Source organism: Rhinopithecus roxellana, chromosome 5 (assembly GCF_007565055.1).
Source record: "Rhinopithecus roxellana isolate Shanxi Qingling chromosome 5, ASM756505v1, whole genome shotgun sequence".
Classification (NCBI taxonomy): domain Eukaryota; kingdom Metazoa; phylum Chordata; class Mammalia; order Primates; family Cercopithecidae; genus Rhinopithecus; species Rhinopithecus roxellana.
In genome coordinates, this window is record NC_044553.1 from 171,245,264 (window position 1) to 171,272,833 (window position 27,570).

General features: G+C 36.6%; 1 protein-coding gene across 6 annotated transcripts in view; it reads right to left on the minus strand.

Annotated features, from left to right (window-relative positions):
- MAP2K5 (mitogen-activated protein kinase kinase 5) overlaps window positions 1-27,570 on the minus strand; it is a 268,775-nt gene that overhangs the window by 143,922 nt on the left and 97,283 nt on the right. For all 6 annotated transcript variants that reach the window (XM_030930285.1, XM_030930283.1, XM_030930282.1 and 3 more), the window contains exons 10-13: window positions 23,584-23,652; window positions 23,413-23,494; window positions 10,800-10,861; window positions 4,819-4,867 (exon numbers count right to left, since the gene is read on the minus strand). In XM_030930285.1, the coding sequence (XP_030786145.1) occupies window positions 4,819-4,867; window positions 10,800-10,861; window positions 23,413-23,494; window positions 23,584-23,652 (262 nt within the window). The remainder of the gene's footprint in view (window positions 1-4,818; window positions 4,868-10,799; window positions 10,862-23,412; window positions 23,495-23,583; window positions 23,653-27,570) is intronic.

Genomic DNA, 27,570 nt, shown 5'->3' on the forward strand with positions numbered 1-27,570 from the left:
CTACTCTAACTCTTCCCCATATATCTACTTGACTACTTCCTCCCCCTTTCAAGCCTTCCTTCCAAACTCATCTTCCCCGTGAGGTTTCCTGATTAATACGCAACCTACTCTTTGCCTCCCCTAAGTTCAATCTACTTTTTCTTTTCTATTACTAACAACCCTCTAACACACTCTGTATTTTACTTATTTATTGTGTATATTATTGTTTAAGGAACGTTTCCCAACCCACTCTATCCCTGCTAGAACATGAGTTCTAGGATCATAGAAATCTTTTGTTTCACGTCTTGATGTGTTCCAAGTACTGTGAACAGTGCCTAGAACGTAGTAGGTATAAAATAAATCATTGCTGAATGACCAAACTAACACTGGCTTTGGTATCTAAGGTAGCACTAATTGGAAGGAAAGTCTGTGTGAGGCCAGATTTATAAAAGAGAAAAGCCAAGGGTAGAAAATAAAATTTGTAACACGTACACTGAAACTACAAGGGTTAGTTTCTTTAAACACAAATCTATTTGGGCAGTGTTTGCTTACAGAATTTCTGCAAAAATGTATTTTTAAAAAGTTCTCCTATTGGAGAAAGTAAATGAAACTAACCAGGTTCATATATACAAAAAAACTCCTGGCATACCAACTATACAGGTTTTTTTTTTTTTCTTCTATAAACTTCTGCATCTGTGTAAGATGGTTCCAGAATGATTGCCAATTTTATTTTCTTAATCTAAGTTCTATTCTCCTTACCCTTGCATTTCTATTTTTTATCCTTAGGGAAAGACAGAGCAGTTACTCCTAGGGCATTCTCACATCTTCCAAAGAAATGGCATAGGTGTTAATCTTGTATTTATGTTTGATGTGGGTAATGATGGCTATGACTGGAGCTGTAGGTTTATTAATATGCAGGGCTCTCACCTCATTAGTGGCGAAGTATGTTTTGAAGTGAAGCTGCGATGTCTCCTGTAATGTCGGATCTGGCCTAACAGATTTTCTCACTGTTCATTTTCTTTGTTTTTACCCACAGTCAGCACATGCTATGCTTATAGTGCTCTCACATATGCCTTTTAATAAAGACAACTTTTCCACAGTGGTTAATTTGGTGGGCATTTCAAACATTTTTAATAATTATGTCCTCATATGGAATTATCACGTTTGGTTTATTTTGGAGAAAAGATTTTCATAATTTTTGACTCAGTAATATAAAGTATAATAAACTCTCTCCCTGGCTTGGTTTTGGAGTGGTGTATTCTTATTAACTGAATAAAGTGATTAATTCACGGTTATAATAAAAACATGCCACATTCTTAGCATTCAATAGTTTATGAAGTCCCTGCACATATATCTCAACCAAATCTTAAAAAGAGCAAAATAAACAACAGTAACACCTGATTGAATATAACATCTGATGATCCATTATGAATAGCAACTGCTGTGCTTCAATTTCCAAAACAATTTCCAATTAACATAATATACTATCAAATAAACTAACTTTTACCAGACTAACAAGCCTCACGGGATGGGTGGTAGGTATGCCACTGCTTATTGCTCAGATTTCATTCTACTCTACAGTCCTCACTGGATATACACTATGGGAGAGACTCCAGGTTTTCAAGAGTTTGTTTGGAAGCCATTAACTACCTTTAATAAATTCTGTAATATACTATTTATATATCTACTTTCTATAGCTAAAATACAGAACCACTGTATTCCAAGGAGGCCATATAAATGTGAGAAATAGTTTGTTCTCTTTTCTCATTAGATACTGAACACGTCTCCATTTCTTAATCTTTTGAAATTTGTGCCCGTAAGCACAAAGCAATTTCTTTTTTTTTTCCTACTCTGCTTTTTAAGAACAGCATTAGAAAATGATGATTAGAGAAGAACACAGGTACTCAGACCAAGACAAAGGAGGAAGAGGTAAAGATCACTCATTAGTATTTCTCTTTCACCATCTTCTTTTCACTATCCTCTCACAATGCCTAAACCGGGCTCCCCAGCCGCTGCAGAAGGACCCGTCTTTGATTTGACAATGTGACACATGTTCAGCTAGAATTCCCATCATCATTCATTTAGAGAAAGCAAAAATGAGTACATGTGCTTTTAAGAAGGAACAGCAATGAGCTTATATAGCAAAAGTGCATAAACAAGTATGTTACCCATTTAATTGCCTTAGCTGAACTTAAAAGCTCTGATCTTTAATTGCCTGATTGAACTGATCTAAAAAGCTACAATTTTTTAATCAAGAAGAAAATTAAATAGCTTTTTGGTAAATAAAAAGGCATCTTTAATCTTATTTTTATGGAATCCAAGTTATTAAATATGGACAAAACCTCTAAAATATTAAGTTAACAACTACTCAATCTAGGGTAAATTTCTCATTACAATGCTTTACAAAAGTCTTCAGGGACATCTGGCTTCTTTGACTCTTCAATAAAAACACATGCTTTTAAGTCTAGAAAGTAAAAGTTTCCATGAATAGCTGGGAAACTCAAAAGCTAAATATGAATATATTTAATGAGGTGTATTACCACAGCATATTTATTTCTGTAGTTGAGTGGCCATAACTACTGGGACATAACTGTTCATCTGCACTGCAATTCGTTAGTCTTTCCATCAAGACAGATGTAGGTGCACACTCATTCACTGAAATTCCTTGAGAGGACTTGTCAGCCCTCTACCACTGCTCCTAATCTGTCCCCAACAGATATCTTCTCACAACAAGTGGCATTTTATAGCAGGCTATTCTCTGTAGGAATTGGGCTGGCTGGCACCAACTGAAAAAATAAGTACAGGCCCAGGATTCCCTTTTGAAACCTCTATGCTCTCCATCAGTCAAACCACTGCAGCCCTTGTCCATCATTAACAAAAGAGCCCTTTCTTAGCCAACCTACTGGCTTCTGACAGGCTCTGGTCAACTAAGTTTGGTCACAGTGATCATAAAGTGATTATACTGAGAATCTGATCCTCGACATTATTTTTAGATCCAGACAAATCCATTTGAAACATGTCTATCAAGATCCCATTTCAAATAAAAATTTTAGTTATTTCCCCCAAACCCAGAGTAAAATTTAAATTAAAAAAATTTAGATATAGGAATACAAAAGGTACATCAACTTATCAGCATGATTTCTAATTTTTAAGAAGAGAAATCAAGATAATGGCAGAATAACTAAAATGTATTTCCCTATCCACCATAGTTCTTTGTGCTACTAAGATTCCTTGCACAAAGTTATAGCTAGAGAGGGATTTCATTATAAGCCAGAATTAACCTGTATGCCCAGAGTACATGATGATCCTAACACTCACTTTCTAATAACACTCGAATTTCCATGGCACTGTCCGTTTAAAGAAAGCTTTGCTATTAAGAATGGATGTTTTCCCTTTAGTACTTTTGTCAAATGGATGGCAGATGTCCATTTTAAAAAAATCAATAAAATTTTGAGAACTGACCATTGGGTTAATTCTTATTAAAATGGCTATCACCACTTTATGGGTTGCTGGGTGTGGGGAGGTAAAAGTACAGGGAATAGAAACAATATAAGTTATATAATGTTAAATATTGTTATCTCTTACTCTTGGTAGTCAAAAATGCTCAATTTTTCTTTCATCCACCAAATGTGTTTACACACTTATTTATACCCAGAGAAAGTAATACTAACAAAAGTCAATCTCCCTACACTTAACTTTCGCACCAACTATACTCTAGAAATGGAGTGGACTGGCTTTAAAAAGAAATCTAGTTTATGATTTCATTTAGTCAGAATAAATACCTTCAAAAACCTGAATATTTTATTTGTCAAAATCTAGACACCCTCATTAAAAAGAAGGAGGAGGATTTCAGAAGAGATGTGGAATCACTAGGATATTAAAACCACCGCAAAAGAAAACAACCCGTAGTGACAGATATGACATCACAGTTGAAAATATCAGTTGTTTTCTCCATCTCACAGTTTACACTCTTAAAAAAAAAAACTTTCCTTTAATCATATCTAATGTGTATGCTGTTCCATTCCCCAAATGCACATAAAGCTAAGATGAGCAGATGTGTAAAATTAAACAGCACTGTTAGTAACACTAGGCCTTGAAGTTGCTTTGTTATATAGTCTCTTTCTCACTTAATAATTTGCTCCAAATGAATTAAGATATTTTGGGAACATAAAAAAAAACAAAAGGAGATTCCTTTTGCAATATTCAACAGTTATCTGATTATTCTCTCATGTGTTCTGTTACTGGACAAGGGGACTATTCCTGATGCTTTCACCAATATCTTATTTAAAGTTTTACTTTCGGCCAGGCGCGATGGCTCACATCTGAATCCTAGCACTCTGGGAGGCCAAGGTAGGAGGATTGCTTGAGGCTAGGGGTTTAACACCAACCTGGCCAACATAGCAAGATCCCATCTTTAAAAAAAATTAAAAATAAAGTTTTTCTTTCCAGGTATGTGAAGCAATCTCTTAAGGAACAGTGTGTGATACTATTTGAAATGTTAATAGAAGGAAGGATGTAACTGTACAGAAAGCAAAGGTTTTGCATTAACAAGAGTTAAGTAAGACAAACAAGATCCTGTTATTTTCAAATACTATGAAATATCTTTTTACAAGTTTGACAAAGGTGATTCACAAAAACACGCTACCAAGTTTATAATCTAAATGAGAGCAGTTGATGGAGAAAACAAGAAAAATAACATTTATAAAGCAGCCATCTTTTTGAGTACCAGATGTATCAGCTGGCTTAAATGGCAGAACACTTACTCACTTTAAAAATCAAGGTATCTGGAGAGACCCAACCCCACCCAATTAAGCCCAAGCTTATAAGCCCAGCACATACCTCTATGTAAAATCTTTAAACTCCACAAATAAGTAAGGCCTTTAACAACCTAAATTTAGGAAAAAGAAAACAGTACAATTATCATTCATGGTTTTTATAAGGAACTTTCCATATTTAAATATATCAACAGTTTTTTTTTGAGACAGGGTATCACCCTGTCACCTAGGCTGAAGTGCTGTGGGGTACAATCACTGCTCACTGTAGCCTTGACCTTCTGGTCTCAGGCAATCCTCCCCCTTCAGCTGCCTGAGTAGCTGGGACCACATGTGTGTACCACCACGCCTGGCTATTTTTTTTTTTTTTTGGTAGAAACAGGGATCTCACTAATGTTGCCTAAGCTGGTCTTGAACTCCTAGGCTTAAGTGATCCTCCTGCCTCAGCCTCCCAAAGTGCTGGGATTACAGGCGTAAGCCACCACGCCTGGCCTAACTCTTCCTTTAAAACTCTGTCAATCAATAAGCATTTACTGAACATCTCCCATTTCTGTGTGAGGCTTTGCGGGAAAACCAAATGCAAAAGCCACAGTTCCTACCTTTAATGAGCTTATAATCTTCTGAAGATAAGGTACTCCAAATGAAAGAAATAAGTGCATGTGTATATAAAATAATCTGGAAGTACCTGTGTTGAATTCATAATGATGCTAAGCCAGGCAAGGAGACAGACAGGAAAAAGAGACAATGGCTTTCTTAATTTTCTACACTTCTCTGTGTAAAACTTTTTCTGAAGTCAGGACACTTATGACCAAGGAGAAACTTTTCTTCTGAGACAGGATCTCACTCTGTTGCCCAGGCTGGAGTGCAGTGGTGCAATCATAGCACACTGTAACCTCAAACTCCTGGGATCAAACAATCCTCCCATCTCAGCCTCCTGAGTAGATGGGACTACAGGTGCACACCACCACACCCTGCTAATTTTAAAATATTTTTTGTAGAGATGTGATCTTGTTTTGTTGTCCAGGCTGGTCTTGAACTCCTGGCCTCAAGGGATCCTCCTGCCTTGGCCTCCCAAATGCCTGGGACTACAGGTGGGAGTCACCATGCCTGGCCTGGAGAGACATTTAAAAAAAAGTCAACTGATGAAATAAGGCAGTGGGTAGAATAGAAACTGCTTTTCTCATCAGGAGTCAGAAAGGCTTACTAAGGTGTTGTGTCTTGAGTAACGGATTTAACTTAAATGAAAAAAAGAGAAGGAAGTGTTTACGTCAAGGTAAAAATATATAATCAAAGTATTGGGGCAATATACTCTTCCAAAATATCAAAGTCACGAAAGACAAACACTGAGACATTAGAGAGATATGACAACCAAATGCAAAGAATAAGCCTAGACTTCCAGAACCAGAATTTTTTTTCTTTGGTCTATACAGGGTATTATTTGACAATTGGTGAAATTCAAATAAGGGCTGTTGAGTAGATAATAATATTGTATCGATACTAGTTTCCTGATTTTAATCAGTGATTACGTAAGATAAAGTGTTTGTTCTTAGGAAATAGATACCTAACATATTTTGGGATAAAGGCCGTGGTATCTGTAACTTATTCTCAAATGTTTCAGGAAAAAATAAGTTTATAGATTTTTAACCAAATATGGTAAACTGTTAACAACTAGGGAATATAGGTGAAGCATCTGTGGGAATTTTTTGTAGTAGTCTCACAACTTTTCTGTAAGTTTAAAATAATCTCAAAACAAAAAGGTCCCCCCAAATTTATAAAGTATATTGGAGTAGGAAAGAACGAAGTATATCAAGATGGTCCTCACAAGCCAGTCTGGCTGGCGCAAAGCATATATGTTGACAAGGCAAGGTATTAAAAAGGCAGGTCAAGGAAATAAAATGAGAAAATACAAACATCTGAATTAGATTTGCAGTTTTCACTTTCATAGCGTGAGTTAAGAGTAATTAGTTGAATGAGATAATGAAAAAAAGCTGTTTTCATGACCCTAAGTATATGGGTTACAAGTACTCCCTTCTATGTGGAAAATTTAATCAGTGGTCACCATTAAAAACTTAAAAAATCTTTACATATAAATTGCTGTAAAAGGAAATGCACATTTTATTCATAACCATTGACCCTATATGCACATGAGTGTGAACTTACCAATTTCAAGGTTGACTATTCATAATTTGACACCAGATACACTGAACAAATCACTACTAGTCAAAATTTACTGTAAGATTTAAAAGTATTCATCATTATAGAGAATTCTGGGTAAGTCAGGACTGTAAGAACAAGAAAACCTACCATTACCATGAGAAGTAACTGAGTAGTTTACATATCTTGAAAGTGGTAAGAAGAGTGTTAGGGGCTAAATATGCAAGGATTCGAGTTGATCAAGGAAGCCTAAGAGCAACTGTAAAATAAGAAATGCAATGGGAGAAAGCCAATTTCCAAAAGATCTAGAAGACAAAATCTATATCAATTAATACTGAGCAGAGGTTAACATATTTTAATTGTTCTCAAAGGGTGCAATGTGCTCCTGAAAGATTTGCTTACATAGATTCATCAATTCCGGTATATGTTTGTCTATTCTAAGAGAACAGTATACATTTTTATAGCAAATGACTTCTTCCAGAGTTTGGAAATAACTGGCATTACAATAAAACACATGTATTCTGGACAGGAAGACAACACAGCAAGAAAATATCAAAATATTAATAATGATAATTTTATCACAGAAGGAAACATAACAAAAATATTTCTTTAAATGTTTATAAAAAGTAACATCCATAATGACAACAATTTTCTCTCTGAGTAACAGGACGAGGTCATCTTATTTAGCATGGAGGTGATCACCTTCTCCGTTCTGAGGAAGTAGGGTTAAAATTTTCAACTTAGAAGCTTAGCTGCATGTTATAAAAACTATCCATTAAAGATAGCTCACCACTAAAAATTGGTTCCATACAAAATGAATTTTCAGAAAACATGTAAGGGAAGGCAATCCAATATATTCTGATTATCAGGTAGAAAAAGTAAAACAAATACTGATTTTATAATATTTGCTAAAATTATTCATTCTGTTAGAGATTCAAAAAGAAAATATTCTTATTCTTTGTCAAAATACACTACATTTTCCTTTAGAAACATGTAAATTCTGGTGAAAAAGGAGCTAGAAATCTGTGAACTGAAAAATCTAAAGGATATTATTGGTATTCAGTAGGCTGGGTTTCACAACAATGACTTGACAAAGCCTTGACACTAAAAGTACTTATATCTGTTGTCAATCACTCGCTCCTTGACATGTCAAGTGCACCTCCTTTCAGGGACAAGTTCAATCAACATTAGCACTCAAAATACAGTACACAATGTCACTGCTTCAGAAATGAGAAGAAAAACAGAATGTGTTAGGTGACAGGGAAAGGCAGAAAGGCATTCATTCCTCTTTATAGGAGACCATATTCAAATGGATAGTAGAGAAAAACCACTGAGTCACTGAGCAAGTTGGAAGGCTGAAACCAGGTATGTATAAATTCCTTTGGGGGGAGGAACTCTCTTGCCATACATTTTACAGGAGAAAATTTGAATAACATATCACAGAGGTCGACAGAGGTCTATGCTGTAATGAACCTTGGACCTATGAATCTGCCTTGCATGCCAGATTATTAGACCCTGGAAAATAAAGTTAATTTGGGAAAAGAGAGATACCTAAAGACATGAAAAGAATCTGAAGCAATTGTGTTGCTCCATTATTTTCTCATTCATAAGTCTCTTTTTTTTATTTTTTAGCCTAGCTCTTTCTTTCACTCTTGCCTCTATTTTTTTTTTTCTCATTCTGTTAGGAGAACACACTGAGAAAGCAAGGGGTCTGGTGTCAGACAGCCCTGTGTTCAAATTTGTACTGACTAGATGATAACTCTGGGCAAGCTGGTTAACTTTTCCAAACCTCATCTTGCATGTGCACACTTTACATGGTGGCTGTAAAGGCTAAATGACATAATATTTGTATAGACAGCATGCATTAGTGATTAGCACAGGAAGTACTCAATATACACCGATTTTCCCACTCTCTTCTCTCTCTGATTCTGTTGCTTTTCACTTGGCAATAGCACCCTTGTGCTTTCTTGGCCTCAATGAGGGAACTCAAGGGAAAGATGTTGATGCCATCTTCAGTACACTTTTGGAGAGATGACCAAGGATACTGGGAACACAATCAGACTGTGGGAATATTTAGTTTACACACCACAACCCACAGCCCATCAATTTGCTAGTCTTATTTTGACTAGTACAACCCTCCTAGTGTCAGGTATTAGCCATGGGCCAATCTGGTGTTCGTCAGCTGCAACAAATGATAATCCAAATGTGTAGCCTATTCAGGATACATTAAAAAAAAAAAAAAACACTTTGGAGGCATTACACAAACCCAGGCTCCTGCAGAATTTATAAAAAGTGGCAGACAAAAAGCAAAATTATTAAAAGCATTTCTTCTACTCCAGCTGTAAGTAGTTTTCATTACTATGACCTGATGAGTCATAAAAGCTGGAGAAATTGGACACATATTTAGGGGGAAAAACCCCTAATAAAAAAAAAATGTAAGGGCAAATATAAACAATCCTTTGGAGTAGCACTTACTTTAATGCCTTTCACTAAAATAATTTGTGTCATATTTTCATTCACTTAATAGGCAAACCCTGTATTTGACGCTGAATTATTTTTTCCTGCTGACTCTATTCACTTCAACAGTCTTCCTACTCCAGTAGAATTGAAAAGATTGGTGGCCTTGTGTGGATGCCCTAAACAAGAGGGAAGTAAGATTTATGAAGTTCAGGAAGAACATGCTTCTCTACTGAAGATGGGAGATTTCTATTTTTGCCAAGTTCCATAGATAATTGAGTATACAGAACTTGTATACTTTTTTCTTTTTCAATTGGTATCCTTGCCTTTTTTTGCCCTTTATTATACATGTTATTAAACTTTACAGCCAAGAACTGCCAAAAGCCACAAAGCATTCACTCTCTCCTGGGATTAGAACAGGAAATGAAACATTTTTATTTTCATATAAAATAGTGATTTAAATACTCAAATTTCATACTAATCTACCTACACATGTAGATGAGAAGCTACTTAGCAGCAATAGCATCAGAAAAGAAAGTTCTTATTACCCACGGCAGTTCACACTAATAATTAGAAAGAAAAAAGGAAAGCTGTGAATTACAATGAACTAAGACTAAATAAGTGTCCATGTTGGATTAAAGAATTTGAGTTGTCAGTTTGATGCATAATGAATGTGAAAATGAGCCATTTAATTATATGGTACATGGTACAATCACTTTGTTCTGCAATAAACCACTGAAGTTATCATAGTGCCTTTAGTTTAGCAATTGTTTACTATTACGCCACCCCATGACTTCTCTCAGACACTGTTTAACCTATATTATTATAAATGTGAAATACGGAACTTATGAGACCATTATAGTAATGTTAGTTTAATTTCATCAGTATATTAGTGTATATAGAAAATACATGAATATGGAAAAACTGCTTTAAATCACAAAGGGAATAAATTTCTAGATATAGTTGATGAAAAAATTAAAAACCAAGAACATAAAAAGACTGCAAAAAATCTTTACTAATACTACTTTGTTCTTAACAAATTAGTGTTTTCTTGTAGACTGCTTTAATAACTCAGACTTTTTAAGTATTTGCGAAACATATGTTAATCATAACTACAAAATGTAAAAACAAAACAAAAAAGCAGTTTTTTTTTTTTTTTAAAGAACAACTTGGAAATTTTACGAGTCAACAAGAACAGCAAGGTCCCTGCAAACACATGAAACTAGAACAGGTTGGAATACATAAGTGTGTGACTATGTTGTGACGGTGGGTGGGCTGGTCTATGAAAAGAAGAAAGAACAAAACAGGAGAAAGTCAAGAAGGTCTTGGGAGCCAACTGGGATTGAAGAACAAGAAAAGACATTGAGAATATAAGAGTGAGCTTGATTAGAAGGATTAAATCACTCAAATTTCCTAGAACTGAAGCCATATACTTACTGCTACTGCAATTCTTCCAAGGACGTGTTCTGGCATTTTCCTATATACATCCAAAGATCCCCCTGTAGAGAAAAACATGCTATATTACTACAAATGAAACTACCAGAACAATGCACTGGGCTCCTCCTGTGTATTCACTGTGAGACTATGTTTTTACACTTCCTACACCACACATTGGATGTGTAGTATAAAACTTGTTTTTAGTCCAATGTTTTCTATAACATAATCATACTTCCTGATGAAGTATAACTAGATATTTTCATTTTATTCTGAAGTGTATAGTTGCATACATGACAAACTGAAAGAAACTAGTCAAAGGCAAGCTAAGAAACTATACTTTATGTAAACTTAAATACATACACAAAATTACAAAGATCAATATGACAATTACATTTAGGTGCCTGCTTTTTGTAACAGTTTTTCTCAAATGTAAATCAGGGTAATATCTTAGAATTTTCACATTAATCCAACAAAAGCTGGAATATATGCAGAGAACCACTACTTTGCTCATTAATGATATGATTATGAGATCTATTTTAATAATATGTAATCATCTTTCTTTAAGAGTCAAATTGAGGTATACAGTCTTTCAGTTCTACAAAAAAATTATTTCAGAGTATTTGACAAATATATATAATATATATATTATATATATATACACTTTTTTTTTTTTTTTTTTTTTTTGAGATGGAGTCTCGCTCTGTCGCCCAGGCTGGAGTGCAGTGGTGCGATCTCGGCTCACTGCAAGCTCCGCCTCCCGGATTTACGCCATTCTCCTGCCTCAGCCTCCCGAGTAGCTGGGACTACAGGCGTCCGCCATCTCGCCCGGCTAGTTTTTTGTATTTTTTAGTAGAGACGGGGTTTCACCGTGTAGACCAGGATGGTCTCGATCTCCTGACCTCGTGATCCACCCGCCTCGGCCTCCCAAAGTGCTGGGATTACAGGCTTGAGCCACCGCACCCGGCCGACAAATATTTTTATATGCATATAGACACATGCATATATTATATATATGGCTACTGGCTTTATATTTATCCCATTTAAAGCAGATACAGAAAAGTGATCACTCTTAGTTAACCTTTGCTTGTAGTTTGCAGATTTGAACAAGAAACTGGGAAACCCAAGTGTAACTAAACATTACACTTTGGCTCTGGGTGCTACTGGGAAGATAATGAAAAAAAATCTGATATGAACTGAACCATCCTTATTTACTAAAATGACATTTTTATTACAGATGTAGTAAAAGTGAGAATACAGCAGAAAAACATTTTATGTTCTCATCGATCTTTCAGATAAATTGGCAGTATGAAGGATAAACAGAATAAAAAAAGATCAAGCTTTACATGCTGGTATTTGCAAGACTGACAAATGCAGCTTATTGGACCAATCCCTTATGAAGTGAATGACCTGAATGGCTTAAAACTAGGAGGTGAAAATCCATTCAGATGCACCAGTAACAACTTCTAAGAGAATTCACTTTTACAAAGGATATAAATCAGGGCTTAATTAACTAAATGGACAATGGTTTCAACAAGCTAAACCCAAAAAACAAAGATTACCTTACCACCATCATCAGTAGAAGAAGTGAAAAAGGAATCTAATTTTGAGGTAGTTCACTGGTTTTTAACCTCAGTTAGACCCGCTTTCCTTAACTAGCCATATGGCTAAATCTTTACACAGCTGGCTCTGTGCCATCACTGATTCATCTTGTCCTTTTCACTTCCATTAGAGAAAAATGTCATCGGTGAAAAAACGATGTGGCAGATCCACTAAGGATTAAGAGTTCCTGTTAAGTTTGATGAGTCCTTTTTCTGCAATTCAGTAATTCTTATCAGGTTAAAAATGGCAGAGGGGGTTGGTTTAATTCTTCTCTGTTTTATTATCATTTCTATCCTACAGATCTATCAAAAATGGCAACTCTTAGACCTATCAAACATTTGTGCAGAAAAGGACATTAAAGATCAGTCCAGCGACCTTACTTGACAGGTGGGGAAAATAATCCCAGCGATGTGAATGTTCTAGTTAAAGCCAAGAGTCAGCTGATGGCAGAGCTCAGAGAAGACCTGAACCTTTGAAGTTTCAGAAGTTAAAGATTTAAAAGGTGGCCAGGCACAGTGGCTCACACCTGTAATTCCAGCACTTTGGGAGGCCAAGGTGGGAGGATCACTTGAGGTCAGGAGTTTGAGACCAGCCTAGGAGACATGGTGAAACCCCATCTCTACCAAAAAAATAAAAATGAGCTGGGCAAGGTGGTGTACACTACTCTGTAGTCCCAGCTACTCAGAAGGCTGAGGCAGGAGAATCGCTTAAACCTGGGAGGCGAAGGTTGCAGTGAGCAGAGATTGCACTACTGCACTCCATCCTGGGTGACAGAGCGAGACCCTGTCTCAAAAAAAAAAAAAATTAAAATGTTTCCCCATGATGTGACATAGCTTGAGAATCACATGTGAACTTTTTGCAGTTTAAAAAGTCTCATGCAATGTGATACTACTATGATGCAAACTGACAGAACTTAATTTTAGCTGAGATGGTGGTATTCAAGGCATTTAGAAACTCATTCATCTGTGGCTCGGTAGGTTTGAACTTTTTGCTCGTGATTCCAAAGTTACTGGTTTGTTCTCTGTGATCTGTCACTTTTCTTTGTTCCCTGAAGTCATATGTAACCAAATAGAATTCTGAAGTAGAAAAGTATAATAACTGAAATGAAAATTTATTAGAGTGGAACAACAGCATATCTGAGAAAGCAGAAGAAAGAATCAAAGGGGGTAAAGATAGGTCAATGGAGATTATCCAGTCTAATGATGAAAAGAAAAGAAAATGAAGAAAAATGAACACATTCTCAGAGACCTGGAGAACACCATCCAGCATACAAACATATGCATAACGGGAGATTAGAAAGGGAGGAGAAAAGGAAGGAATGGAAAGAATATTTGAGAAAACAATGACCCTAAACTTCCTAAATTTGATTTTAAAAAGTGAATTTACACATCCAAGAAGCTCAGTATACTTCACATAGGATAAACTCAAAAGAGATCTATACCTATACACATTATTATCAAACTATCCATAGCCAAAGACATAAAGAAAATCTTGAAAGCAGCAAGAGAAGTGACATTTCAATTACAAATAATCCTCAAAAAGATCAAGAGCTGATTACTCATCAGAAACCACAGAGGTCAGAGGCAGGGGAATGACATATTTGAACAGCTGAAAGAAAAAGATTGTAAACCAAAAATTCTATATCCAGCGAAAACTACTTTACAAAACTGAAGGAGAAATTAAGATACTGTCAAATAAACTGGAAAATTTATCTCAGAATACTTAGAATTAATCATTAGTTGACCTGCCCTACAAGAAATAAAATACAGTCTTTCAGACTGAAGGAAATTTAGATTGAAGTTAAAAGACAGTAACTCAGATCCACATGAAGAAATAAAGAACACTGGTAAAGGTAACTGCATAGGTAAATATAAAAGACAGGATAAATGTATGTTTTGCTTGTATCTCTTTTGTTCTCCTATATGACTTAAGAGACAACAGCATAATTTTAAATTTGTTTTGGACACACGATGTATAAGAACGTAACTTATATGACAATAACAGCATAAAAGAGATGAGAAGAAATTGAACGATACAGAAGCAAAGTTTTTGTATATTATTATTATTATTATTTTTTGAGATGGAGTCTCACTCTGTCGCCCAGTCTGGAGTGCAGTGGCGCGATCTCGGCTCACTGCAACCTCCACTTCCTGGGTTCAAGCTATTCTCCAGCTTCAGCCTCCCGAGTAGCTGTGATTACAGGCATGCACCACTGCGTCTGGCTAATTTTTGTATTTTTTTTTTTTAGTAGAGATGGGGTTTCACCAAATCAGCCAGGCTAATCTCGAACTCCTGATCTCAGGTGATCTGCCCACCTCGGCCTCCCAAAGTGCTGGGATTACAGGCATGAGCCACCATGCCTGGCCTTTTGTATACTATTAAAATAAAGTTAGTATTAATCTGAAGTACATTGTTATAAGTGAAGAAGTTAATTGTAATCCCTAGGGCAACATTAACAATATAACCCAAAAAAATAGAGCAAAAGAAACCACGGGAAATTTAAATGGTACATTTGAAAATATCTATCTGACATAAAAAAAGCAATAACAGAACATGAAAGGCAGACGTATAGAAAACAAATAGAATGGGAGAGATACATCTCACCTTGTTAGTAATTAAATTAATTTAATGTAAAAGGTTTAAGCACTCTAATTAAATAAGAGATTGGCAGAATTAATTTACTAAAAAATGATCCAACTATATGCTGTCTACAATAGAGGTATTTTACATTTAAAGACACAAACAGGTTGAAAAATGATGAAAAAAGATATACTATTCAAATAGTAACCAACAGGGAGCTGGAGTGACTATACTAGTGGAAAAAATAGTCTTTTAGATAACTATTATTAAATATTGTTACTAGAGACAAAGACATTTTCTAATGATAAAAGAATCAACCAACCAAGAAGATGTAACAATTATAAACACGTATGCACCTAGCATGCATGCCAAAATATATGAAAAATAAACTGAAAGAACTGAAAGGAGAAACAGACAACTCAAAAATATTAGTTTTTCAGACTTCAATATCTCACTTTCAGAAAAGGACAAAACTACACAGAAGATTAATAAGAAAATACTGAACAGTATTATAAACCAATCAGAATTAACTGACATGAAAAGGATACTTCACTTAACCACAGGAGAATACATTCTTCTCAAGTGCATATATGTGGAAAGTAAACAGCACATACCTAAATAAAAATGGGTCAGAAAGAAATCATAAGAGATTTCTGTCATAGAAAAATGGAAAATACTTTGAGATTAATGAAAATAACACAACATACCAAAACTTCTAGGATGCAACTAAAGCCGTGCTTAGAGGAAAATTTATAACCTACATTAAATAAGAAAGATCTCAAATCAATATCCTAACTTTCTACCTTAAGCAGAAGGAGAACATCAAGCTAAAACTAAACTCAAAGAAAGCAGAAAAAAAAGAAAATAATAAAATTAAAGGAGAAATAAACAAAACAGAGAATAGACAAAAAACAATAGAGAAAATCAATGAAACCAAAAGTCAGTTTGATTTTAAATGAAAAAAATTTTTTTGGCCGGGCATGGTGGCTCACGCCTGTATTCCCAGCCCTTTGGGAGGCCGAGGCAGGCAGATCACCTGAGGTCGGGAGTTCAAGACTAGCTTGACCAATGTGGAGAAACTCTGTCTCTACTAAAAATACAAAATTAGCTAGGCGTGGTGGCGCATGCCTGTAATCTCAACTACTCCGGAGGCTGAGGCAAGAGAATGGCTTGAACCCGGGAGGCAGATGTTGCGCTGAGCCGAGATTGCACCATTGCACTCCAGCGTGGGAAACAAGAGCGAAACTACGTCTCAAAAAAAAAAAAAATTTTTTTTTTTTTTTAAACAGAGAAACTGACAAACTTTTAGCTACACTGACCAAGAAAATAAGTGAGGAGACTCAAGAAACTAAAATCTGGAGTGGAAGAGGGAACATTACTACCAACTCTGCAGGAATAAAAAGGATTATAAGAGAATTTTCAGAACAACTGTGTATCAATAAATTAGAAAACCTAGATGAAACAGATTAATTCTGAGAAAAACACAAACTACCAAAACTGACTCAAAAAAAAAAATAAAATAAAAAATCTGACTAAACTTGTATATAAAGTGATTGAGTTGGTAACAACAAAAAAAACTAACCACAAATACGATTCAGCTTTTAAAAGGAAGAAAAACTCTGATACATACCGCAACATGGATGAACCTTAAGGACATAATGCAAAATTAAATAAGCCAGACACAATAAGACAAATACTATGTGATTCCAATTATATGAGGTACCTAGAGTAGTCAAATAGAGACAGAGTATAATGCTGTTTGCCAGGGGCTGGGAGCGGGGGTGAATGAGGAGTTTTTATTTAATAGGTATAGAGTTTCAGTTTTGCAAGATAAAAAGAGTTCTGGAGATGGATGGTGGTAACAGTTGCACAACCATGTTAACGTACTTCACGCTGCTGAATTACACACTTAGAATGGCTGACACAGTTTGAATATTTGTCCCCTTCGAAACTCATGTTGAAATCTCATTCCCGCCGGGCGCGGTGGCTCAAGCCTGTAATCCCAGCACTTTGGGAGGCCGAGACGGGCGGATCACGAGGTCAGGAGATCGAGACCATCCTGGCTAACACGGTGAAACCCCTGTCTCTACTAAAAAATACAAAAGAACTAGCAGGGCGAGGTGGCCGGCGCCTGTAGTCCCAGCTACTCGGAGGCAGAGGCAGGAGAATGGTGTAAACCCGGAAGGCCGAGCTTGCAGTGAGCTGAGATCCGGCCACTGCACTCCAGCCTGGGCAACAGAGCCAGACTCCATCTCAAAAAAAAAAAAAAAGAAATCTCATTCCCAATGATGAAGATGGGGCCTAGTGAGAGGTGTTTGGGTCAAAGGGGTGGATCCCTCATGAATGACTTGGTGCCATTCTCACAAAATTGAGTGAGTTCTCACTTTAAGTTCCTGCAAGATTTGGTTGTTAAGAAGGGTCTGGAACCTCCCTCCTCTCTCTCTTGCTCCATGAATGGAAGCTTCCTGAGGCCCAGACCAGAAACAGATGCTGGGCACCATGTTTCTTGTACAGCCTGCAAAATCATGAGCCAAATAAACCCCTTTTCTTTATAAATTACCCAGTCTCAGGTATTCCTTTATAGCAACACAAGATGGACTAATAAAATGGCTAGTAAGGTTTAAATTTTTGTATGAGTATTATACCATAATTAAAAAAAAAAAAAACCACACTAATGACACACCCCAAAAACACCAGAACCAGATGATTTCACTGGTGAATTCTATCAAATGTTTAAAGAAGAATTAACATCAGGCATTTGAAAAAATGTTCAACATCACTAATCATCAGGGAAATGCAAATCAAAACCACAATGAGATATCCTCTCACTCCAGCTAAAATGGCTTTTATCAAAAAGACAGGGAATAACAGATGCTGGCAAGGATATGGAGAAAGGGGAACCTTCATACACTACTGATGGGAATGTAAACTAGTATAGCTACCATGGAAAACAGTATGGAAATTCCCCAGAAAACTAAAAGTATAACTACCTTATTATGATCCAGTAATTTCACCTTTGGGTATATATCCAAAAGAAAGGAAATCAGTAAATTGAAGAGATATGTGCACTCTAATGTTTACTGCAGCACTATTCACAATAGCCAAGATATGAAATCAATCTAAGTGTCCATCAAAGAAAAAATAAAGATAAAGAAAATGTGGTACATAAACACAATGAAATATTATTCAGTCATAAAAAGAATGAAATCCTGTTATTTGCAAGAACATGGGTATTATTTTAAATGAAATAATCCAGACACAGAAAGACATACACGTTCTCTCACTGATATGTGGGAGCCAAAAACAAATGATCATGGAGACATAGTAGAATGATGATTACCAGAGACTGAGAAGGGTAGTGAGAAAGGTAGGACAAAGAGGGGTTGGTTAACGGGTAAAAAAGAATAGTCAGATAGAAAGAATAAGATCCAGTGTTTGGTACCACAACAGGGTGACCACAATTAATAATTTATTGTATATTTCAAAATAACTACCCAAGTGGAACTGCAATGCTCCTAACACAAACAAATGATAAATGTTTGTGGTCATGCATATCTCCATTACTCTGAGTTGATTACTACACATTGTATGCTTGTATCAAAATATTATTATATATGTACTCCATAAATACATAAAATATGTCTCCATAAAAATTTTTATTTATTTATTTATTTATTTTGAGACAGAGTCTCTGTCACCCAGGCTGGAGTGCAGTGGCATGATCTTGGCTCACTGCAACCTCCACCTCCTGGGTTCAAGCGATTCTCCTGCCTCAGTCTCCCAAGTAGCTGGGATTACAGGCATATGCCACCAGGCCCAGCTAATTTTTTTTGGTACTTTTAGTAGAGATGGGCTTTCACCATGTTGGCCAGGCTGGTCTCGAACTCCTGACCTCAAGTGATCCACCTGCCCTGGCCTCCCAAAATGCTAAGATTATAGGCATGAGCCACCCCGCCCAGCCCATTAAATTTTTTTAAAAAAGAATTAACATGAATCCTTCATAAACTCTTTAAAAAAACAGAAGAGGTGGCAACACTTCTGAACTCATTCTATAAGGCCAGAACTATCCTGACACCAAAATCAGACACTGACATCACAAAAAAAGAAAACTAATCCAATGTCCCTCATAAATATGAATACAAAAATCATCAAGAAAATACTAGCAAACTGAACCCAGGAACATATAAAAAGAATTACACATCATGACTAAGTGAAATAATTCCAACACTGCAAGAATGGTTCATTTTGCAAAAATAAATTAATACAGTATACCATATATTAACAGAATAAAGGACCAAATATGCACAATTATTTCAATAGACATAAAACAGGCATTTGACAAAATTTAATACCCTTTCATGATTAAAAAATAATACTCAACAAACTAAAAATAGAAGGGAATTTCTTCAGCCTGACAAAGGACAACTACTCTAAACCCATGACTAACATCATATTTAATGGTGAAAGACTAAAAGCTCTCCCTCTAAGGTCAGGAACAAGAGAAGGATGTCTGTTCTCATCAGTCTATTCAACATTGTACTGAAGGTTCTAGCCAGGGTAATTAAGCAAGAAAAGGAAATAAAAGACATCCAGAATTGAAAAGAAAGCACTAAAACTACCTGTTTGCAGGTGGTATTATCTTGTATATAGAGAACCCTAAGGAATCCACAAAAAGCTATTAACGTTAGTAAACAAGTTCAGCAAGGTTGCAGAATACAAGATCAATATATAAAGATCAATTACAGTTCTGTACACTGGCAATGAACAATCCAAAAATGAAATTAAGAAAAACAGCATTAAAAATACTCAGAAGTAAATTTAACAAATAGTTACCACTCATACCCTAAAAATTATTTTAAAATCATTGAAAAACAATTAAAGAAGACCTAAGTAAGTTGAAAGCCATCTGTGTTCTTGGAGTTGAAGATTAAATAATGTTAAAGACGCAATATTCCCCAAGTTGATCTAAAAATTCAATTCAATTCTTATCAAAATCCCAGCTGGATTTTTTGGAGAAATTGCCAAGCTGGTTCTAAAATTCAAATAAAAATGCTAGGTATTCAAAACGGCCACAACAAAGAACAAAGTTGGAGCACTTACACTTCTCAATTCGGAACTTAAAAACTATAATAATCTAGAGTTATCAAGTATGAGTAATCAAATACGGTGTGGTACTAGCACAAAGATAGACAACTAGATCAATGCAAGATGTATATGCACTGATCTAAAAGTATAGAAATATATTTTATGGTCAATTTTCAACAAGTATAACAAGAAAATTCAATGGGAAAAATAGTGTTTAACAAATGGTACTGGAACAAATGGATATATACATGCAAACGAATAAATTTGGACCCCTATCTCATACCATATATAAAAATTAACTCAAAAATAAATCAAAGGCTTATATAAGAGCTAAAACAATAAAACTTGAGGCTGAGGTGGGAGGATTACGTGAGCCCAGGAGTTCAAAACTAGCCTGGGCAATATGATACCACAGCTCAAAAAAAAAAAAAAAAAAAAAAAGACAGAAAAGAAAAGAAAAAAGAAAGTGAAAAGATAAACAATGAATGAAAATATTTGGAAATCCTACATCTGATAAGAGCCAAGTATTAGAATACATAAAGAACTCTTACAACTCAACAATAAAAGCCCAATAACTCATTTAAAAAATAGACAAAGGATATGAAAACATATTTCTCAAAAGAAGATACATGAATGGCCAATAAGCACATGAAAAGATGCTCAACATCATTAATCATTAGAGAAATCTAAATCAAAACTAAAATGGGATACCATGCCACACTATGAGGCCACAAGTTTAAAAAAGACACATAATGACAAGTATTGGCAAAAATATGAAGAAAACGGAACCTTTATACAGTGCTGGTATGAATGCAAAGTGGTGTAAAATCAATTGGAACAGTCTGGTAGTTCATTAAAAAGTTAAACATAAAGCTACCATATGACCTAGCAACTCCACTCCTAGGTATATATCTAAAAGAACTGAAAACATTGGCTGGGCACGGTGGCTTACACCTGTAATCCCAGCACCTTGGGAAGCAAAGGCAGGCAGATCACGAGGTCAGGAGATCAAGACCATCCTGGCTAACATAGTGAAACCCCACCTCTACTGAAAATACAAAAACTTAGCCGGGCATGGTGGCAGGCGCCTGTAGTCCCAGCTACTCGGGAGGCTGAGGCAGGAGAATTGCTTGAACCTAGGAGGCAGAGGTTACAGGGAGCCGAGATTGCGCCACTGCACTCCAGTCTGGGTGACAGAGTAAGACTCTGTCTCAAAAAAAAAGAAAACATATGTCTACACAAAAACTTGTACACAAATATATAGAGTAGCATTATTCATAATTATGTGTAAAGTAGAACTATCCCAAATGTCCATCAACTAATGAAAGAGTAAACAAAATGTAGTATAGCCATACAATAAAATGTTATTCAGCAATAAAAAGGAATGAAGTTCTCATATATGCAACAGTATGGATGAACACTGAAAACATTATGCTAAATAAAGGAAGCCAGACACAAAGGCCATATATTATCAGATTCCATTTATATGGAATGTCCAGAATAGGTAAATCCATAGAGACAGAAGATAAATCAGTGGTTGCCAAGGACTAGAGGAAAGATAAAGTAGAGAGTGAGTACTAATAGATAGGAAGTCTCTTTCTGGGGGTGGTAAAAAAATGTTTTGGAATTATCCAGTGGTGATGATTGCACAACCTTGTGAGTATATTAAAAACCATGGAATTGTATACTTTTAAAAGGTGAATTTTATGGTATCTGAGTTATAGTTCAATAAAAAATTTTAATTTATTTGTTTTTTGATACAGGGTCTCACTCTGTTGCCTAGAGTGGAGTGCAGTGGCACAGTCACAGCTCACTACAGCCTTAATCTCCTGGGCTCAAGAAATCCTCCCACCTCAGCCCCCAGAGTAACCTGGGACTACAGGCATGAACCACCATGCTTGGCTAATTTCCTTTTTTTTTTTTTTCTTTTTTTGAGACAGAGTCTCACTTTGTCACCCAGGCTGGAGTGCAGTGGCGCGATCTTGATTCACTGCAACCTCCACCTCCCCGGTTCAAGCAATTCTCAGTCTCAGCCTCCCAAGTAGCTGGGATTTCAGGCATGCACTATCACGCCTGGCTAATTTTTGTATTTTCAGTAGAGACGGGTTTTCGCCATGTTGGTCAGGCTGGTCTTGAACTCCTGACCTCAAGTGATCCACCTGCCTCGGCCTCCCAAAGTGCTGGGATTACAGGCGTGAGCCACCACGCCCGGCCATATTTTTAAAATTATTTTTGTAAAGATGAGAATCTCACTATATTGCCCAGGCTGGTCTCAAACTCCTGGGCTCAAGCAATCTTCTCACCTTAGTCTCCCAAAGTGCTGGGATTACATGTGTGAACCACCATGCCTGGTCTCAACAAAAATGTTTGAGTAGAACTGAAAAATTGAAGACTTCAAAGAAAGAATGATAAAAGTTACAACACAGTGACATGGATTGGCTCAATGAATCCACTTTTTCTAGTCAGTCTCCACAGTTATCATACTACCTATATGGCTGTAAGATATTTAATTCTTGACATTCTACTATAAGTAATTTAGAACACGTTATACACCTTATTATAGTATCAAGGTATCAACGTTGGCTCATTAAAGTTTTGCAGGGCACAAACTAATTGCTTTGGTAATGTACTGAGAATCTCCACAAGGAAGTTACTATATTTTCTAAAGTTGTGTTTTAATGGACTAGATTATGGAAAACTGAATATGTAAAATTTAAAGACTGCTTAGATTTAAAATTGGTAAACAATAATAATGATTACATCATTTCACTGATATGTCCCTAGAAATCTGTATTTTGCCATAATATTCAGGTCAAGAAAGAACTAACAAAATAGAAATGAATAAAAACATAGAGAGGGAAGGAAAGGGCTAAAGTCCAAAGAAAATTAAACACATCTTGGCTAAACAGTTGTGTTGAAAAACAATTTCTTATCTTGCAATTAAGAACCGATTTCTTTCTGAAAGACACAGGACATTGGGTTAATAGATTTCTTTAAAAGAAAATCTGTTTTGGCTATTGAAACATTAAAAGAACAGAACATCTGTTTTGCAAGTAAAGACAGATTGTGCAAAAGAATCAAATATCAAACCACCGATTAGACTAGCATTTAATCTGTTCTATTTAAATTTGCAATAAAAGTGAAGTTCAATTCTTGAAATTATAGTTCAGCTAAAAATATTTAACCCCAGGAACACTTAACACTAAAATAATCTTAGAGTATAAATGAGGTAATTATTAGCATATTTTAATTATTTTTAATTCTACTTGATATCTATATCAAAACCAAGTTGTAAAGCACTATATACTCTAAAAATCATTTAAAAAGTATTATAAAAGGTAAAACTCACCATCCATGAATTCTGTACATATTGAAATCCTATTTTCTACAAAAAATGCTCCATAAAATCCAATGATATATGATGAATCACACTGTAACAAAAATAAGACAAAAGTAGTTATAAACCTGCAAGTCAATAACATGGGCATGCTTTACAAATAAAAATTATGAAAACAATTACCTTATAAAGAATTTCCAATTCAGACATAATTTGCTTCTGAAGTTCCAGTGTAATATCTAGTAGTATGACCTAAATATAGAAAGGTATTAATATTTATTCACCTTCTAATTATATTAGCTATAATCACTATGAAATATAAGAACTAAAAAAAATGGTAGTTCCTTTATTCTTCCCCACTTCCTTCTTCTTACCACTATAATTCCCAGTAATACAAACTGTATCCGCATCTGTCTAACCTTTTGTCCTTCTGAACTGGGGGAGGTGGTACAAAAGTGATTGATGGGACCAAAGAAAAAAGCCAGGTCTCAAAGGTCAACAGTAATGGCTTTAAAAGTCAGTTAAGTTATAACACTCTTAATTTATGCATTCTATTTTGGCCACACTGGCTATTTTCAAAAGAGGAACATAGGAATGACCCTCAAACCAATATAAAAGAATTGTCTTGGCCACGTGCAGTGGCACATGCCTATAATCCCGGCACTTTGAGAGGGAGGCTGAGGTGGGAAGGTACCTGAAGGCCAGGGGTATATGGCCAGCCTAAGCACCATAGCAAGATCCCATCTCTACAGAAAAAAAAAAAAAAAAAAATTACCTGGGTATAGTATGATCAGGTGGTCCCAACCTACTTGGGAGGCTGAAGTGGGAGGATCACTTGAGCCCAGAAATTTGAGGCTGAAGTGAGCCATGATTGCACCACTGCACTCTCACCTGGGTGACAGAGCGAAATCCTGTCTTTAAAAAAAAAAGAACTATATTGTGATTTGTGATCAGACACTAGGCAATAAGCAGGGAGGATGATGAATAAAAATGACATTTTATTTATTTAGAGACACAGTCTCATGCTGTCACCCAGGCTGGAGTGCAGTGGGGCGATCTTGGTTCACTGCAACCTCTGCCTCCCAGGCTTAAACAAACCTCCCAACCTCAGCCACCGAGTAGCTGGGACCACAGGCGTGCCACCATGCCCAGCTAATTTTTTTGCATTTTTGGTAAAGATAGGGGTTTCATTATGTTGCTCAGGCTGGTCTCGAACTCCTGAGCTCAAGTAATCTGCCCACCTGAGCCTCCCAAAGCACTGGCCAAAAAATGACTTTTTTTTTCTTGAGACAGAGTCTTGCTCTGTTACCCAGGCTGGAATGCGGTGCCACGATCTCTGCTCACTGAAACCTCTGTCTCCTGGGTTCAAGCAACCTGTTTCCTGGGCTCAAGTGATTCTCCTGCCTCAGCCTCCCGAGTAGCTGGGATTACAGGTGCCTGCCACCACACCCAGCTAATTTTTGTATTTTTAGTAGAGATGGGGTTTCACCATGTTGGCCAGGCTGGTCTTGAATTCCTGACCTCAATGATCCGCTCACCTCAGCCTCCCAAAATGCTGGGATTACAAGCGTAAGCCACCATGCCCAGCCAAAAATGACATTTTAAGTGGGGTTTTTCGTTATGAGACAAATAAGGAGTTTTTAAAATATATCATCTTTTTTTTCCCCCCAGTCAGGTAATGTTCTTTGCTGATACTATTATAGAAAGTTAAAGCTTAAAGAAATTTTACTTCATTAACTCCCTTCTTTTGAGTGAGGAGGAAACCAGGTTTCCTTCCCAGGAGCCACAGAGCCTGGGAATGGTAGGACCCCCTCCTCTGGACTCAAGTCTCATGGGCTTTTCAGTACTTTATGGTTTATTTAAAATATCAATCTCACTGAGTGATATTACGCATAGTGATTTATAACCCATAAATGTAAAACATTTATAAACTTATCTAGAATAAATTCTAGTTTATTTCAAACACATATTTTTTAAAGAAAGAAGACTATACTGTTCAAATTCTACTCAGCACGTCAGTGAAAATAATTCAAGAGTAATTGTTTTATTTATTTATTTATTTATTTAGAGACAGAATCCTGCTCTCTGTTGCCCAGGCCGGAGTGTAGTGGCACAATCTTGGCTCACTGCCACCTCCACCTCCTAGGTTCAAGCCATTCTCCTGCCTCAGCCTCCCGAGTAGCTGGGATTACAGGCACGTGTCACCACACCTGGCTGATTTTTGTATTTTTAGTGCAGACAGGGTTTCACCATGTTGGCCAGGCTGGTCTTGAACTCCTGACCTCGGGTGATCCACCTGCCTCAGCCTCCCAAAGTGCTGGGATTACAAGCGTGAGCCACCATGCCCAGCTTGTTTTTACTTTAAAAAGGCAGTGAGAAGAATAAAACACGTGGAAAACAATTTTTATGATTTGTGGCAGACTCCAGACATTTCTAGACAAAAACTTAACATTCAGAATTATTATGATAGTGTAGTTATATGCCATTCGACTTTGAATTACATTTTGTATTACAACTGAAGAACATATATATATAATCATACTGAAGAAAAAAACCACAAATGATGCATTGTAAACTGCTGATAGAGCAAGGAAAGAAAAGGACAATTCTAAAGTACATTTTATAGCCCTAACATTGGCCAGGTGTTGATTTGGGGTAGGGGAAGGTGGGGGGAAAAAAGGCAAAGGTGGTTTCTATCCAGAGTTTGCGGCCAGGCGTGGTGGCTCACCCCTGTAATCCCAGCACTTTGGAAGGCTGAGGTGGGAGGATCATGAGGTCAGGAGATTGAGACCATCCTGGCTAACACGGTGTACCTTGTTTCTACTAAAAATGCAAAAAAATTAGTCAGGCATGGTGGTGGGTGCCTGTAGTCTCAGCTACTTGGGTGGCTGAGGCAGAAGAATGGCATGAACCCGGGAGGCGGAGCTTGCAGTGAGCTGAGATCATGCCACTGCACACCAGCCTGGGCGACACAGCGAGCCTCTGCCTCAAAAAATAAAAATAAAAAAAGTTTGCTTTGGGGTTATTTATAAAAGCTCTCAGGAAACTAGACTGTAAGTGTAATACAAAACTGCCAAGAAACATTTAAACACTTCTCCTGATCAATAGTCATTTGCCAACAACATTCACTTTCATTTTTGTTCTTGTGTAAAACTTACCAACAAAATTAGTTCATCTAGCGTCAGTTCAATCCTACGGCATAAAATATTATGGCTATTCCTACTATGATGACAGGTACCAGGGATCTCTCACTCTAAAAAGCTCTGCTAAAAGGAGTGAAGTTATTATTGACCTTAAATCAATGGTTCTCAACCCTGGCCTCAAATCATAATACCTAGGGCACTTAAAAAAAAAATTCCAAGGTGCAGGCTTTACCCCAAAACAACAGAATGAGAATCCCTGGGGTTGGGCCCACATCTTTGTTATTTTGTAAAGCTCCCCAGGTAATTCCTAACCCAAAGTAAGCTTGAGAACCACTTATTTAAGGTTTCAAAAATGCCATTTATTCAGTGCTAAGATATATGACTATTAAGATATATTGCATCTCCAGGCCACCACCAACCTAGAAATGACATGATTCCACATTGCTAGCCAACATCCTGGAATTAACCCCAAACTAATGGCTGTGAATATATCATTCCCTTAATCAAGAACCTTAATTGTGTTCCCATCGCCTACAATAAAGTTAAAACTCTAGCATGACATTCAAGGAATTCTTCCATAATACAGACAACTTATTCTAACTCCTCTTCCCACTACTCCCACCACAAACCCACCCTTCATGTGAAATCAGATGACATTTCCTGGTGTACACACATATCCTGTGTTTTCCCTACTTCCAGCATTTGCTCCTGCTGTTCCCTCTACTTGGGGTGTGCTTCCTCTCTCCACTCCAGGCACTGACTGAAAAAATCCTGTTCTATCTTTTAGACCCAGCTTGAATGCCACCACTGCTTCTATGAAGCTCACCTCAAAGCCCTCCATCAAAATTAATGTCTAGCTCTGGCCTTCAATATGTACATTCTGCATGCATCCCTCATCTCCTAAAAACAGAAGTCTCAAGATTAGAGTGGCTATGAGCCTCTCAAGGGCAAGGGCTGAGTCTTGTACATTTTTCTATCCCCCGCTCAGCAATCCATACAGGGTCTAACTCACAGCAGTGCCTAGTAA